Source organism: Patella vulgata, chromosome 4, assembly GCF_932274485.2.
Source record: "Patella vulgata chromosome 4, xgPatVulg1.2, whole genome shotgun sequence".
In the NCBI taxonomy this organism is placed as follows: domain Eukaryota; kingdom Metazoa; phylum Mollusca; class Gastropoda; family Patellidae; genus Patella; species Patella vulgata.
Genome location: NC_065882.2, coordinates 20,191,870 through 20,210,174, shown reverse-complemented (window position 1 = coordinate 20,210,174; position 18,305 = coordinate 20,191,870). Strand labels below are relative to the sequence as shown.

General features: G+C 35.7%; 1 protein-coding gene across 2 annotated transcripts in view; it reads left to right on the top strand.

Moving 5' to 3' along the window:
- Window positions 1-18,044, top strand: part of LOC126817461 (phospholipid phosphatase 1) — a 29,661-nt gene extending 11,617 nt beyond the window's left edge. Inside the window, exons 1-6 of one of the 2 annotated variants that reach the window (XM_050544452.2) lie at window positions 9,619-9,640; window positions 10,818-10,969; window positions 11,688-11,905; window positions 13,066-13,186; window positions 14,574-14,750; window positions 15,753-18,044. In XM_050544452.2, coding sequence (XP_050400409.1) covers window positions 9,637-9,640; window positions 10,818-10,969; window positions 11,688-11,905; window positions 13,066-13,186; window positions 14,574-14,750; window positions 15,753-15,932 — 852 coding nt within the window. In that variant the 5' untranslated portion in view covers window positions 9,619-9,636 and the 3' untranslated portion in view covers window positions 15,933-18,044. Of the gene's footprint in view, window positions 1-9,618; window positions 9,641-10,817; window positions 10,970-11,687; window positions 11,906-13,065; window positions 13,187-14,573; window positions 14,751-15,752 lie in introns of those variants that run through there. The other variant, XM_050544451.2, reaches the window with a different exon arrangement.
- Window positions 18,045-18,305: the final 261 nt, after the last annotated feature.

The following is an 18,305-nucleotide window of genomic DNA, read 5'->3' as shown; positions in this document are numbered from 1 at the left end:
TTTCCCCCCACAGCTAAAGACCCCTCCAATCATATAGTTACTGGGCGTTAATAATAATAATAATAATAACAAAAATGAAATGAAATGATATGGGGTTTAACGTCCTACTGTTCTGCTCCTATACTTGGCTAAATGAAGACGGGCATACGCCATACAGTGTGCTATGAGGGAAATTTTGCCCTGGCAGAGGCACTATCGCCTACTCTTATATCGAATTCCAACTGCCAGGGTATCTTTTACGTGCATTCCAATATATACACGGGACAATGGGAAACAACGTCGGAAAAATAATAATAACAATGGAATAAAAAAATAATGATGCTCACGTTTGGCATGTTATTCAACAATATGTCAAAACAGTATGTCAATATGTCATAGCTGGAAATCACCAAGGCAAAGTTTGTTAAGCAAAGAAGTGTACATTAAAAAAAATCAAATTTGCTGGTCACTGTCAAAACCGGTTTAACTTTTATTCGTTAAATTGCAATTTAAAAGTAATTTACATGCACTGTTATATACTAAAGGCGGGGGGTGGGCGGTCTAGTGGTTTAAAACGTGCGCGTAAAATCACAAGGTCTGTCATTGAGTCAAGTGGCGTGGTTTCGATTGCCCGCTTATAGGATCGCCTGCAAACCTCGAGGGTTTTATCAGACTCCTCCGCTTTCATACACTGCTAAAGACCCCTACGAGCATGCGAATTTATGGAATAAAGTTGAACTACAGTATATGTTAGTCCCGAAATGGCCTAGTTTGTGTCGAGTGGACGTTAAACCTTATTTCTCTCTATATATATATAAAATTATTGCTGACTCGTTCACTTTATTAGTTAAATATCGGTGAAAGGTCGAGAGCTTGCTAGAAATTGGAAACCTGCGACTTTGTTTACGCTAATTTGTCTTTAGTAAGTGAAATTTTGATTGAGTATGATCAGGGACTATATATTCAAGGTTGGGGTTCCACGTTGATTACACAAACGCCATGGGGGTTGAGAGACAGAATCGCCTAATGCATGCCCTCTAGGTCATGAGATCTGTCATTGAGCGGCATGGTCTCGATTCCCAGCTTGTACGTGACAATGAGTAGGATCGCTTGTCCAACCTCGTGGGTTTTCGCCTGGTCCTCCGGTTTCCTCTTACTGCTTAAGCGAATTATTTAACATATGGACGATAACACCCCCCTCTCTCTCTTTCTCTCTCTCTCTCTCTCTCTCATGGACATCCAGTACAACTAAACTAGGTTGCTTTCGATCAGGATCAATATATGGACCGATTTTTGAAGAACGATAATAATTATTGTATACTTCATAACGCTCGATAGATAAATAACTTCTACGCAAAATAACACACCAAATAAACCATTAACATCACCTAAACAAATGTTATTATCGATATTACTAATATAATAATTATTTGATTAAAACATTAAGTGGGGAGATTTATAGTCGAGCCAGTACGCTATCAGCGGGAATTGACGTCACTAAATGTTCCAGGCGAGAATCGAACACAATAAATCATTACGTTTTCTACAACGTAAACTAGGATTGGACTTGTGTACACAAATCTGTTTGTTGTGCAAAGGTGTTTTCAATGAGTCGCTGACACAATTCAATATGAAGATTGGAGTAAATGTGTTATGAATGAAGCTGCAGGGGGTCAGAGTTGGATTTATTGACCATTAATGATTCACCAACGATATGAATATATTGGCCAATTGCGGTGATAAATCTTAGAAACCGTGTCACTGTGTTAATGGTTTTGTTTTTTTCACCGAAGAACCCTTTCAAAGCCATTTTGACTGAATTTTGGGTTTTATGACTGAAACCAGGGGTCTGTTTGACGAAATTTTATCTAAAAAAAAATCCAAATTTTAGTAATTTGATTGAATAATATTAAATGGATTTTAGTGCTTAGCCAATCAAAATTGAAGTATCTACTAAAATTTGGATTTTATCTTTAGTTAAGATTTCGACATCGCATCGTAATACCATGGCGAAACCTCATCACTGTATCGTACTATTGACCCTCATTTTTCCAGTTAAGTAGTTTCTTTCACTTTTCTGACGTGGTGATCATTTCAAAACTTAGTTCACAATGGCGTGACCGGTTTTCAATTTTGACCGGCCTAACACACCCATTGCAATAAAACTCAACACTAAAAAAAACCCCCTAACTTTCTTTGAACAACATCTCGACACTTTCGTACTTCAGGTTTTTTTTATCATTATCTAAATTTTATGTTTCTAAATATTGATAAGATAAGAATGAATGTAAAACATCTTTTGAATATCGAGATTTATTATAGATGATCTTTACGTCTTGTTCAATCATAAATAACGAGTTTGTTTGGTCATATTATGTTAGTCATAGGGCTATGAAATTTATAATGTCTATATTTTTAAAGAAAACTTTATCTCAATAAGGACACCTTTTTATGAAGTATCTTATCAGTTGCGATTTCCACACCCTTGCCCATCACAATTTTATTTAAAAGAATTATGTGCAGATAAAGGTATCGTGACTGAAATGTAGTCGTATATAAGTGTGAAACCAAATATTTTGTCTATATTTTAAAGAAAACTTTATCTCAATAAGGACACCTTTTTATGAAGTGTCTTATCAGTTGCGATTTCCACACCCTTGCCCATCACAATTCTATTTAAAAGTATTATGTGCAGACCCCTACGCGCAGCGAATTATTGACATAAAATTGAACCATATTATGTTAGTACCGAAATGACCCAGTTTGTGTCGAGCGGGCGTTAAACCCCATTTCTCTCTTTCTCTCTCTCTCTCACCTATTACTTAACATGTTCAAAAGAAAGTGTTGTAGGTGTAGGCAAATTGGACTGTCTGATAAAAACACAAGGCTTTACGTGCTTCGGGACTTTAAATTTTTATTTGGGATCACAAATTCCCTTCTATTATTTTATATATAAATTACTTCACCAGATAGCAATGAAAAACAAGGGTGTTAACATCTCGTCAACACAATACTTTCGTCACGTGTGCAATAGGAGGGGGAACTGTACCCGGACAACGCCATTCCCGCCTGCTCATTATCTATTTCCAATTATCAAGAGTTATATTATGTCATGCCCACGATATGTAATTTCTCTATCATTCCAATTACTATACTATACTGAGTTTATCTACCAACTCCACTGGCTCTACGTACCCCTGGCAATTCGGGACCGGGTACTTATAAATAGAATAAATTTAGGCGTTGGCCGTAACACGATAAATCACGAAATCGATTTGTTATTTTAAATTCATGTCTGCCTCGTCACTGAATGATGTGCAATTTAACAAATCTAAATTGAGCTCAATTCACAATAATTACATTCTTGTGTTGTGTTATTTACTGTAATAAAGACCGACTTGACTAATTACAATTTGGTTGCATGTAAATCACGTTTTTGGACTTAACACAGAATTACTGGCTTCGGTGGTTTATATTGTGTGCGGAGCTTAGAGTAATTGATCATCGCGGTGGTCCCCTGTGGAGGGCCACGCCGCCTTTACTTTTCTATTTCAAAGGCTAGATAAATAAAATAAAACATTAAACAAATACTTGAGATTTTGAAACATTTTTATTCCTTCGGTTTGTGTAATGTGTTGAAATGATTAAAAGCTTTATATGAAGTTATTAAAACAAGCTGGGTCAATAATAACGCCATTTAAATCTGCTACCGTAACGCGTGTATAGCATTGAAAAACAACAAGTAGACGGTTTGGCTAAAGGTAAAAGTAATAAAATATAAATTTAAATTTTAAAATTTAAAAAAAAATTGCCAGAACAGCAAAAAAAAAAAACCCAACAAAAACCAAAAAAACCCACACTGTATTTAATTTACTACTCGACACAATTTATAGCGATCGCGCGGTTTTTGCATTTTTTTAAAAAATTTGCCACAACAGCCCCCCCCCCCCAAAAAAAAAAAACATTGAAAATTTAGTTTTAAGGCTTTGCAAACTAAACAGACGTGGGGAGAAGAAATTGGCAAATAGTACGATTTTTTATATTGTTGCTATACATGCATATTCATTTTGCCAAAATCACGCTTTCTTTCGTAATGAAACCGGCAACATAATGATTATAATCAAAATTATCAAAGTATTAAAAATGCCTATACAAAAAGCCCGTCTTCATTAGCCCAGTCGGTGCAGAAGACCTTAACCCCCATTTCGTTTTATTTCCTACACAAAAACATAGTTCTTAGAGTTTTGATTAAAGTACTTTTTGTTAAAATTTGATATATTTTTGGCCCAAACTCCCAAACCTATTATGTAATTGGCCGATTTACATAACAAGGTCGCGTACAAAATTACAAGTATTATGTCTGTCACTCTTTCAACATCGTTGTTTTTATATTTTGATTTGCGTCTCGCTTTCGTCGATTTTTTGTTGACTTCCCGCTCAATCATTTGATAGTGTCAGATCGTGTGGTAGCCATGTTATTGTTTTACTGGTGTTGATTTCTGGAATTCCTTCCGAATTCACGATTTAACTTTTGAAGCTGTAGTTGTTTCTACTTTTCACGTATATAATACGGTATCCATTACTATAATCGTATAAATAATGTCGTTCTCAACAAATATTTTGTTTCTTAAACGTACACAAGCGTCCCCGTCACCATATTTTCTACAGATGTGTTAGTTAAACATGAGAGACTATTGGTAGCTTTGTGTCTATGAAATCTATTATATCGTATTGCTAGTGGAATAAACGTGTACCAAGACATGAACATAACACAAATACCTTAAAGGTGGCGTAATTCACATTTGAACTATCAACACGTTTCTACAAGAGAAGAATTTAGGTTTTTATTACATTTTTTGTGTAAAAATGTGAAAATTTATATTTATAGTTATAAGGTGACGAAATGTGTAAGTAAATTACGAGTTGAATTACATATATAAATATACGTCATATATAATACATATATAATTTTTGTTGTTTTTTTTAAAAGAAAAACATGATTTATAATCATAATGTAGGAAAATTTAAAGCGGTGTTTTGGGTAAATTTTTCAAAGCTTAAAATCAGCAAATCATTTGACATGCCCCCCCACCCCCACTTTATTGCTACATCCCATCCACCCCCTCCACCACCCATCTGCTGGGAATATGAATCTAATAGCCTCGATCGCTTTAGTCAAAACTCTCCTTTCACCACTATCTAAACTGCTGAGAAGATCTTTAAGCACAATCGCTGTGGCCAAAATGGTCCGGTCACCTCTACGATTGCAACGAATTTGAATTGAAAAGCGACCGATACAATATGATGAAATCAGGTTTAGCATTCGGAACAATAAATCGTATTAAATATTTCTAAACAAAAAACAAAATAAAACAACAAAAAAAAACCCCGGAAATAGGTTCCATACGAATACTGGGAACCAAATAGATGTAATATTGAATGAAACAGAACTCCACTTTAATGATGACCGAACGTATACCACATATTCACTTTTTTCATTATTCAAAATATTTTCTGAAATAGTTTGTTTTTAGATGATAAGTTCTAGTCTAGATCCACTTTATCTCTGTAAATACTTTAAACTAACACGATGAGATTTTTATTACTAGAATGAATTTATGATTCACAGTAACGAATTTTCTTAAATCTTAGAATATTTTCTTGATATTTCATCGTGTCAGTACAGATTTGTCAGTCTATATTCGGGAGTGACTTTAAATACGGAATAGAACATACGATACTTCCGAACTTTCGAAATTTGACCCCGATTTATATGACCTTCCCAAATTTTAAGTGTTTAACCTCCTTATTTTACTGATATATAAATTTCACCATAGTCATAAATCATTTTCAGTGAAATAATATAGATAAATAAATACATAAACGGACAGATGTGTAAATATGTATAACCAAATATGAATATTTTTATCGCTGTCCTTAATGTGACCGTCCTGAACTTTAAAATGGCCTATATATCTGACCTTGCTGATTGATTGGAATGTTTTTTTCTTGCAGATAATCGCCAAAAATAGTATAATCTGACATCATAAATCAATCTCTGTGACAACAAATTAAAATAAAGGAATTTGAGTACAATTTAAAATTTAAATTGCGGGATCAGTTTTGGGACATTTTGAAACAAAGATTTGTTGTTCGTGTTAACAAAGTTCTGTTGCTTGAAATGTACTAAATAATATATAAGCACCAATTCACCGTGAACGATTATAACATATTTTTAGTGTGGGTTGTCACTATTGTCAGGTATATCGACCATCTTCACGAAATTGTCATTTATCCCGGTAAATTAGTATTTTATGATTTTTTTGATATTTTAAAGTTGCGGTGCATGCAATTCTGGAGTACTAAATAAGCACCAATTCATCGCCAACGATCTAAAATAAATTTGTGTGGGTTGTCAGGTATTTCAACTATCTTGGCACAATTGTCCTTTATACTGACCCGATTAGCATTTTATGATTTTTGATATATTTTTTAAGAGTTGCGCTGAATGTATAGTTCTGAGTTGCTTTAAACAATTGAATCTTTTTGTTGTACTCGTCTACGCGACGACATCATTAGGTCAAATAATCGAGCCGGAATCTGTGCTAATTTCTTTCACTTGATTTATGTTAACATAAAATATATTATGATAAATGACTATAATTCATAATGTCATTTAACGTAGCAGGACACGCGACTTGTGGCATATGATTTACATATATGTTGAAAGAAAAAGACAAGATCTCGGCTTATGTCGGTTGTTATAAAGCACGTTTTGAGGCTTAAGGCATTATCATTTATATACATATAATTATCTATTATACATTTTACATTTATTAAATTAACAATTTTTATTAGAGACCTTTTATTCATGTTTATATCTTCGTGGGTTATGTTTTCAGAAGTAAATATTGTAAGAAATATAGCGTCTCGTCTGTGCTTTATACCGGAATATTTTAAGACCAGATTTTAGTTATTTGCTTATTATATAAGTGTTCAATGGAACTATAGTCTCTCGTTTTTTTCCCTATTTGAACGACTAGACACATTATGCCAATCACGCAGCGCCACCCTTCATTCACAAGTATGGGCCGGTGTCGGTGTTGACTTGATAACCGGTTTAGTTCGGTTACTTGTACATGGGATCGAACGAAAAATATTCATTATATAATTATTTGTTTCCAAATTTGTACATAAAACACACACGTATAGTCGTTCGAATGGGATAAAAAAAATCGAGGTCCCCCTTAGCACAATGTATGGCGAATGCCCGTCTTCATTAGACCAGTCGGAGCAGAACAGAACACTAGCCGTACTCATTTCTGTGTCGTGACAGTGTGAATTTTTCATCTAATTTATGTTATCTTGTCACCATCTTCTTCTGTTTGTGAATAGAATAGTAAATTGCGCCTAAATTATGTATTATTATCGATATTGAACAAATCCTGGTCAAAGTTTGAACAGTCCCAGTCACGGATGTCACTTTATAAAAAGTGTTAGCCCATCTTTAATTGTGTTTCTCTGCGTACGTTATTGCTATGATGACGTCATACAGTAGACGATAAACAATAAATTAGGTCAATAACAATATCATTAGGAAATGAAATTAAATGGGGTTTAACGTCCTACTGTTTTTCTCCTAAACTGGGCTAATGAAGACGGGCATACGCCATACAGTGTGCTATTAGGGAAATTTTGCCAGGGCAGCGGCGCTACGGCCTACTCCTATATCGAATTCCAACTGCCAAGGGATCTTTTACGTGCACGCCAATTTGTACACGGGACCTCGTTTTTTTGTCCCATCCGAACGACTAGACAGCTGCCTTGCCAGGCCCTCCGTCCTGCATCACTGACAAGGGGAAACCACGCCGGAATATCTGGATGAACTTTCTCGGCAAATGCAGGGATCGAACACCCGACCTCCAGGCTAGCAGACAGGAGGGCTGTTTTAGCCATTTGTCGTTTGATCGCATTCCTATATAGTACAGATGAAAAAATAGTTATTAACTGCCTCAGCTTTAGCCTACGTCAGAATGCACCTGGACAAGTAGATAATTAGACCACCCATCTACCCACACAAACCTCTCCATACCCACTTCATAATCCTCTATTCTACCCGTTATCAAGTGCATCCACGAAATTGTAGACATTATTCAACAGTTGCATAACTTCAACAGATGAAATAAGCGATAATAATTTTACACCTTGTTATGGCAATACGTTACGTAGTAGGCCATACAAAGTATTTTATTTTAAGAAATCATTTTCATTTAGCCAATTCTCACCAACAAACACGTAACCTAATATCATGAATCAGCGAAGTGGAATAATTCCTTAAAATCCAATTTTATAGTTTCTGCAAAAAAATTCCAATGTTATTTGAAGAATCTACTACAAAATTAGTGGCATTTGGTACAAAAATTTCATTAAAAGTGCGCCAGACATATATTTTTAAAGAAAACAGCCATAAGTTTCACCATGGGATCGTTAAGAGGATTAGGGAGTAGTAGATGAATATAGACTGAATAACAACATAGGTGGGATGCTACATATAGAATATGACGTCATAAAACAACTGGTGCCCCCACAGTAGCGGATACAAGGATTATAGACAGACAAATGAACAGACGTGAACAACCTATGGGCGCAAAATCAATTTTAACCGCCTTCTATTAGGCGAGAAACTATGGAAGCGTATAGGGGTTAGTAGAGCGATAGATAACCCAATATTAAGTTGGTAATAATTATGTCAACATTTGTGAATTTGTGATCGTTCTGATGATTTTATCTCTGAAAAGATAATTTTTGCCGAGTTAATTGAATAACTCGCTATGTTGTATATCGTCATTTCGTTTTAAATGCACACGTCGACATAGCGCATGGCGATATTTTGCGAACATGTCGATATATACTACAGCGAAATGGAATATGTTGACAAAGCTCCAGAATAGCAATATTTTAACGCAAACGTGCACATTTAAAACGTAATGGGGACATATAACATAGCGCGCTGATTCAATCAGCTCAGAAAAAAGGGTCTTTTCAGAGATATAATCATCAGAACAATCACAATATGTTGACATACCAACTTAATATTGCCTTATCTATCGCGCTATTGACCCCTATACGCTTCCATAGGGAACCGTATACATAAACAAACTTAAGACAAACCTTACCCAACCCAGCGTCTATATACTGGATGCAGACATACATAGCTTAGAAATTTATTCATAATTGTTTATTTGATGTTTCGGTGTAAAGTGTCGTGAAGGATAAAAAAAAAACCCAAACAATTGTTCAATCGCGGTACACATTGGTGTGCACGTAAAAGAACCCTTGACAATTAGATTAAGAAGCACCGCATTCGGGACAAAGTATTGAGTTAACAAGACGTTAAACTTCATACACTTTCCTTTCTAGAGGATAAGTATAGATGTGGCTTTCTCCTTTAATTATCTGACCTCATAAAAATATATCTTTCTTCTAATAAAGATTGGCATTATAAATTGAATGGAGAAGCAGGAAGTAATGAAGTATTTTTTTATAATCAGGATATATATAAGTTATAAGAAATGTATTTGTTTATTAGTTACGGGCATGTGGCATGTCTGTCACAATAAATAACCCGTCAATTACAGTACTGAAGAATGTAATTAAATGGGTTGGTATTGTCGATACTTTACTTATGGTAATGTTTAGGGTAACATACGATAATTTTTATTTCTGTGGTTAGGTGTGCTCATCGGCTTTCCGCCTAGTCGTATTTGAATTGCCACGGGATCTTTTACGTTCACAACTTCGTCCCGATCGAACGACTACGGCACACTTACTATGTTCGCGCCGCCCTTCGTGTCTATGCAGCACTGGACACTCTGATACGAGCCCAGTAATCATGTAACTACGAGGCCCAGTATTCAATGTGAGAAACATTGGTTCGCCATTATGTGTATAACTGGGATGATCTCTATAGTATAGTAGACTTCTCAGCTCAGCAGTGGAATCGTATTATTGTCGACTTCGCAACTTATCAGTGGAATAGTATAGACTGCCTAACTCATCATGCAATATTAATATCCAATATAAAATCGCATTTTAATGAGGAAATATCATGGAAGAGTTTATGACACACATTTCCAATAATAGGTTTATATTATATATATACTTGAATTGAATATAATAAATATTATTTCCTCAATATGAAATGGCATTTTGAACTTTGTCTATTAATTCATTTTATGTCATCATGTCGTCTTCTTAATTACTATTTCAATGAAGACAGGATATATGACAATAGTCTCATCATCCGGGTCACACCAATATATAACAACGTTATTAGAATCCACCCATCTTATGACACATTTAACTTAAGTAAGGACACTGTTTAGGATATTCATTTTATGGAGTCTTCGTTATTGCCGAGAATAGTAGCATCCGCAATTGGAAGGAATCTGGCCCGATTTGGCCCACACAATCGTAAAACGAAATGGAAATGACATCACGAAAACGATTTCCCTAGAAATTTCTGGCACTTAAAATGTTTAGAACATGCTTGTCAATAAATATTTTCAAAGACAATGACAACAGCCTACAAAAATCAAGGAAGATTTATAAAAGAAAATATTAAAAAAAAAATAAACTGAAATAAAGTAACCCAGGCGACCGTAAAAACAACCTAACCCAGATGTTCATATTTACGAGTAGGGATGTACTCATATTTAAACTTTCTGATATTTCTGAATCGCTCTATTTGATTGAAGCCAAATAATCCATGACCCTTCTAGGCTTATGTATAAACATACATGAACTATTTACATGTTTTTTTTCTCTGTCTATTACAGTTTGTGTGCCGGTGCTAGCTCTATTTATACATGGAACACCATTTAAACTGGGTTTTAGGTGTGATGACACCAGTATCCAGTATCAGTATCATCCTGACAGTGTTTCTGTACCAGTATTGTTAGCCGTTGGAATCGGGGTGCCTTTAGTTACTGTAAGTTATCATGCCTTTACATAGTTTCTGATCTTCATTTGATCTCTTGCAAACTACAGTATTGTGTAAGTTGAATCTTTAAAGAGAATATCGGCCAAAACGAATGTTTGAATTCCATAATTCCGTTCAATCTTTATAATGATCTGAGGAATTGAAAATACATTCGGTATTCTCTACAGACGAAATGAAATGAAATGAAATGGGGTTTAACGTCCTACTGTTCTGCTCCTAAACTGGGCTAATGAAGACGGGCATACGCCATACAGTGTGCTATGAGGGCAATTTTTCCCTCACAGCGGCACTACGGCCTACTCTTATATCGAATTCCAATTGCCAAGGGATCTTTTACGTGCACGCCAATGTGTACACGGGACCTCGGTTTTTAGTCCCATCCGAACGACAAGGGAAAACCAAGCTGGAAAATCTGGATGAACTTTCCCGGCCAATGCAGGGATCGAACACCGACCCCCAGGCTCGCGAGCCAGCGGCTTACCCACTAAGCCACGTGATTCCCCCTCTACAGACGATACACACTGGGTATGGCAATATCACCTATAATTTCGCTAAAACATTTTTTTGGCGGGCTCCTATTTATCCGACTGAATCCAAGCCTGGAGTTTATCTATCTTTGTATGTATTTTTTTTACTTTTATCTAAATGACGTTATAGATAGTATTTCAAATGTCAATACCTCACCGCTATTTTTATTTTATTTTAGATGGTTTTAACGGAATTATGCCGCACATTAAACAAAGGTAATTCCGGCAGAAGGGCTTCTAATATGTGGTGCGCCGTGAAGGGCTTTGGGTTTTTCTTGTTCGGAACAATGGTGGCTAAAGTCTTTACAGAAACCCTAAAATTTTCTGCTGGACGACTCAGGCCACATTTTATAGACATTTGCCGACCAGATTTTTCGAAGATTAACTGTAGTTTAGGGTGAGTTTGTTTTTACATCTGTAGAATAAGTTTATTAACATGTAAGTTTGAAAGTTTGACTTTTCTTTTGTTTATTTGTATTATCTATCTATTGAATGTCGAATAAACAGTTAAAACTAGTGTAAAAGTTCACATAACACCGCCATTGTTGAAATTATCCCAGCCTTCAGGTTTTTTTGGGTGACGATACGAAGCAAAACAACAGAAGAGCAACAGTTCTTGCGCAATCAATACAAATGACCACACTTAAAGTAACTAAGTCTCTAACTCATTATCATCCAATGTCTGCGACATTAAAAACACGAATTATTTGTCAATTTAAATAAGAATTCATGTTGTGATCTTACTAATATTTAAGACAAAATAACCATTTTACCATTGGTACACAATGCTTTTCAGCGCCATTTGTTACAAGGGACTCGAAGAACGAGGCTAGACATGTTCCACAAGTCATGTCAAACGGTGACGCCATGTTCTTATCTATTCGTTCGTTCGTTCCTGTAGTTTTACGTCCACTTCCAACCAGACATGGGTACACCGTAGTTAAGGTTTGGTTAAAATAAATGTGAAATCGAGATAGACGAAGAAGACGGGCAAATATTCACCCTGAAAGCAGTTCATCTATTATCGTTATTTAGCAATTCTCTCGTTTGCGCTATTTTTCACTTTCACTGCCACGTTTTATTGATTTTTTGGTCTGGAATCGAAGAAAAGTTTTTGATGGGCAATTTTGTTTCGAACGATTAAGCGGATGTCGGCTTAGCAACTGTTGATTTACTGTGTCGACAGTGGAACACTTAATAGGTTATGTCTTAATATGTCTATAGACGACAAATTGCTATCCCACAAAACATAGCAACACATTTTTTTTGACGCAAGTCATTTTAAGCAGTGATTAGCTCTAAAAGACATCACATGACATCAAGCGACATTGTTATTAAGCTATGGCCACTTTCAAGTTTATAAGACGAACGTAAATTAATAACTATGCCGACTAAACGATGTATGTCTATGGGGAACTTGCAACCGTGATAGCAGGTTTAAATTTTCTATCCATTTCCGTTGTAGACACTTGGTAATACAACCGGAGAGACCTCATAATGACCTTAGTGACTATAATGACTATAGAATATTATATTATAGTATTTGTATATTTGTAGGTATATAACAGAATATGAGTGTACTAACACAGAAGTTAGTGCTAAGTTGATGAGAGATAGTAGATTGTCTTTCCCATCAGGACATGCATCTTTTTCTTTCTTCTCAGCTGTTTTTGTCGTGGTAAGAATAATTACTTACAAACAATAATTATAAACAAGAAAATTTGTTAAAAGACCCAACTGCAACACCAATAATAGTTTCCCTTTTAAGGTATTGTGAACTTCAGATGGTGATAACTAAATACGGCATCGTTTTAAATAATGTATGGTCGCAATCGGATTAAAACACATATCCTATTTCGTTTCGTTTTTTATAGTTCAAAATTCGTTTTACTTGTCTTCGCTACACTAGGATCTGGAAGAGTTGTTATATAACCCGCGTTCTGGTTGATGTCTTTTACGGCGAGTTCTTGGCGCGCAGTACACGGAACTGTGGGTATCCCACTAGAAAAATCAAGGCTGGTTGGTTAATCAAATGTGTGACGTCATAGATCAAAAACCGTTGTAGTGTAGGCCATCGAAAGTATAAAATAAACCGAAACGAAATATAGATCTGTATTTTAATCAGATTGGTATTGTCGGAAAGTCCCTATTTGCCGTTGACCCGCTAATTATGGAAATGAAATGAAATGAAATGGAGTTTAACGTCCTACTGTTTTGCTCCGAACTGGGCTAATGAAGACGGGCATACGCCATACAGTGTGCTATGAGGGAAATTTTGCCCGGACAGCGGCACTACGGCCTACTCTTATATCGAATTCCAACTGTCAAGGGATCTTTTACGTGCACGCGAAAGTGTACACGGGACCTCGGTTTTTCGTCTCATCCGAATGACTAGACAGCTGTCCTTGTCAGGCCCTCCGTCCTGCATCACTGACAAGGGGAAACCACGCCGGAAAATCTGGATGAACTTTCTCGGCCAATGCAGGGATCGAACACCCGACCTCCAGGCTAGCGAGCCAGCGCCTTACCCACTTAGCCACCGTGATCTCCCGCTAATTATGGAATATTGGTAATTGCCAATTAGATCATATGACCAATTATATGACCTCTGATGCTTAAATAACGTCTGAGATCACATTTGGTCAACAATAACATGTTGAATCTTTAGAGAGAGAAAGAGGGCGAAATGGGATTTAAATTCCACTCGACACAAACTAGGTCTTTGCGCGTAGGGGTCTTTAGCAGTGGGGGGAAAACGGAGGACCCAGATGAATCTTTATAAATAAGATTGGTGCAGAAAAGTAGGAAGTTAAACCTTATTTCATTTCTTGATAATTCCTATGTGCGCTGATTTTCGGGCTCGACCAAAAATTTCACACTGATTGTCGTTTAAATGGAACGAAAAACTGGCGACCCATCTAAATATTGGTGGAATAGGCTACGCCAAAAAAATATCATCGACAGAGTAAGCACAAAGATCTTTTTAATACAGTACTTTAAAATTGTATGCTCGGAAATAACGCGAGATATCTAAATTTATACTTTAAATCCTTTATTTCTTTCAGTTATATCTTCATCATCGTATGAATGTAGATTTTTCACATTTACTGCGACCAACCTTACAAGCTGGTGTTATGTTATTGGCTGTTTGGTCAGGTGTTACCAGGGTAACAGATAATAAACATTTTACATCGGATGTTGTTGGTGGAGCGGTACTTGGTAGTGTGTTAGCGTGGATTACAGTAAGTGATTATTGTTTACAATCAGATAATAACACCAATATGATTAGTGTTAAATTCTGATAATTGATTATAAGTTGACTGCAATATTGTAGGATTTTAAGCCTTATTGAAGTTTCTGGGCATCTTAAACGGGGATATCCGGGACATTTCAAAACATGACGTGTGCCATGCTCAATACTCCCTGTCGTCATTTTATCTCAGTAAAGTCTTCCTGTTATCATAGTCGTTTGATTCCCAGGGAAGAAATGCCTCTCAATGTTGATGACATCATAAACAAATCTATTAACTGATTCAACAAAAATGGCAATACCTCTTTATTTTTTTTTATATGTACATGTATATAGGCCTACCTACCTGTATCTCTTAGTCATAAGAGGGTGGATGGCCGAATGGTTAGCACGAGCGCGCTGCGCTGTATCATACGGTCTGTCGTTGAGTCAACTGGCGTGGTTTCGAATCCCCGGTTGTACGTGATAAGGAGTAGGGTCGCCTGTCCAACCTTGTTGGTTTTCTCCGGGTCCTCCGGTTTCCTCTCACTGCTAAAGACCCCTACGCGCAAGCGAATTATTGAAATAAAATTGAACCATGTGTTAGTCCCGAAAAGACCTAGTTTGTGACAAGTGGACGTTAAACCTAATTTCTCTCTCTCTCTCGCTCTTAGTCATAAGATTGAATGAATATTCAAGCCCGGTTCCCTCGCGTCCGAACTGTCCCTGTGTAGGTCGGTGTAGAAATTAGTAGTGCACGTAAAATATCCCCTGGTAGTTGTAACTCGAACACGTTTAGGCGGCACCTTTCTCCTCGTATTGTACATGTAACAATAGAAATAGAAAATCTAAAAAGTTCTGTCAAACGGTGTACTAGGAACCGTAGCTCTATGCGCAAAGTACCTACCTACCCCACCTCACATCCACCCTGGTTACTTTTCTAGTACCATTATCCGAGCTAACGACTTTGTGATAGTATACTGAATAACATTTGGTGATTGTTTTCTCTTTGCAGTTCTATAAAGTAACTTTACCAAATCTCAAATCCACCACAGACAATAAAGATATATCAACGTATGCGGCTAATTCTGAGCTAGAGCCTAGCACACCATCACCGTTATTGCGAAAGGATCACTCTGTTAACAATATTATTCTTATTAGAGATCCAATCTTAAAGGATAAAACCATGGTCTAACGCACAATACCTATATATCTATTATATCTCAAATATCATTGAGACGATTAAAAATTAGATTATTAAAGGACATCGGGGATATAAGATAATATATAGTATAAAAAGGGAAGTTGCGTTTTGATATTAGCTGGCAAGGTATTGTCTGGCGTTTATTCAATGTAGCGTTTCATGGTTGTAGATCTGTTACCCGGGACGCTTCAGTTCCTAACAGCAAACCCCGACTATCGTTTAGTCGCATGGACTGGCGTCGAGTTAGATTGCGTATTAGGCTGATACTTGTATCATGGTATCAAATGTGTGGCGTTAGAAATAAATGTTGGTGAAATAGTTTACAATATGGTAATTTGTGGCGCGTTTTTGTTAAGGGTTGTTGCGTAGCAAAAGACGAACAATACCGTAAATTAAGGATAACGTGCGCCTTATTTCTGTTCAATAATTTTCTAGTTTTGAAAACGGAAGATGTCGGTGGCGTTGGTTATCCCAAGTAGGCCTACTTCTGATGTGTAGGAACACAGCTATTATGAACTGGAGAAACTAACCCACACCACTGACTATCTAGTTTTCAAAATAAGAGAGCGTTAGACCTTCGTGTTATTTCAAATAGTTATAATACCGTGCAATATATACGAACAGAAGTCATATATTATTATACACCACGAGTAATAATCCTTTATTTATTTTAATTACATTTTCATATAGTGTCATTCATTTACTCATTTATATACATGTCTTAAAATAATTAATATGTATTAACTCATAATTTAGTACTGTAATGACGTAGATAAACCGATACCACTTTATTACTCGCTGTATCATTTTTGTCCATGTCATAAGGGAAGTAATGAGTCAAAAGTCTGTTTATTGTATTGGCTTTCATAATCATTAATACCATTATTTACGGTACAAAGGTACTCACGTATTACAGTAAAGATTGGCCTTTGGGCATGTTATACAGTCAGTTCAGCAAAAAGATTAAACATATTTTATATGTTAACAGAGTGGTTAATCCACTAAATTCTTTCACATTAAAAGATTATTGTGTCATTGTGTCGTGTGTGAGACACGTCTTATTCATTTAAAACATCTGATATCACGTTTTATTTTTTAAACATTTTTCAGGACGTTCACATAGTTTTTGTATTTGTACGATGTAATACCATCATGTCAATAAATTCATACAAACACATGATATACATGTCATTCTCCATGTTACAGTATATTGTCGTCAGCCTTATCCGTTCAATTGGTCAAGAGTTTTCGAAGTTCGTCTTAGAGCTTCTTAGTCATTAAATAAGACTGTCGCACGAAACTTTATAAGCAAAGTACATGTTAGAGATTTTGATCCCGTGGAGGATGCTGGTGACCATATGGCAACACTGGTTTTCTGTGTTTTGTAACATTATAACATAGAAAATCTTGTATATTATTCAAGTCCATCCTAAAGATCTTAGACAAATTTAAAGAAAGTCTGAAAAGGGTTGTTATATTTTGTATATTGTTAGAACTATGCATCCGATATAACAAAGTCATATAACGATTGGAATAATGCGCAACAGATAAAATTTACTTTGAATATTTAACTTGATATTTCTTGTTGAATAGCAAAATAAAATTTTAGTCAGTTCCAGGAGATATATTAATAATTTTTGTTATTATTATAATCACTATTTCACACAAATCCGTATTCTTTGTGAATAGAAAAGTAGGAAGCTTAACCCAATTTCATTCATTCATTGTTTGTGAATAATTGAAATTATCGTTTGGTATTCGTTATAACTCGTAATGCGACATATTTCTGTATGTCTTTGTATGGACAGCGCTAACCTAGTTTCAGTCTATAGTATATGTAATTTATTTTCAATACAATAATAATGTATAAAGATTGTAATAAAACCTACCAAGTTTAAAGAATCTCAATAATTTAGGTATGTCGGCTTTGCATGAGGTATATTGTGAAGCAAGAGGAAGGTCTGACCATAATGAATTGTATATAGAGTAGAATTAGATTAGTCATCTGTATATAAATAAAACATATCACAATAATATGTACTTACATTGGCACCCAATAGTTATTATACCAATCATTTCAATAATAAAATACTTTTGATATAATATATTCAGTTTTTGTGTGTTATGAATAATACAGGAACCAATTAAAGTCCATTTGTAGGTTACTAGTAAATGATTTGATCCCTCCGTTTAGCTACGGTACGGGACAGTATCATTGACCGAGCATGGTGTGCGTACTCTTCTAGAACATCTGATACCACTTCTAGCTCTTAGGTAACAATTATTTAACAAAGAGGTTCAATGTTTGTGTTTGATTGAGAGTTGGGTATATTTGTTTGTTGTAATAATTGATCCATGCAAATT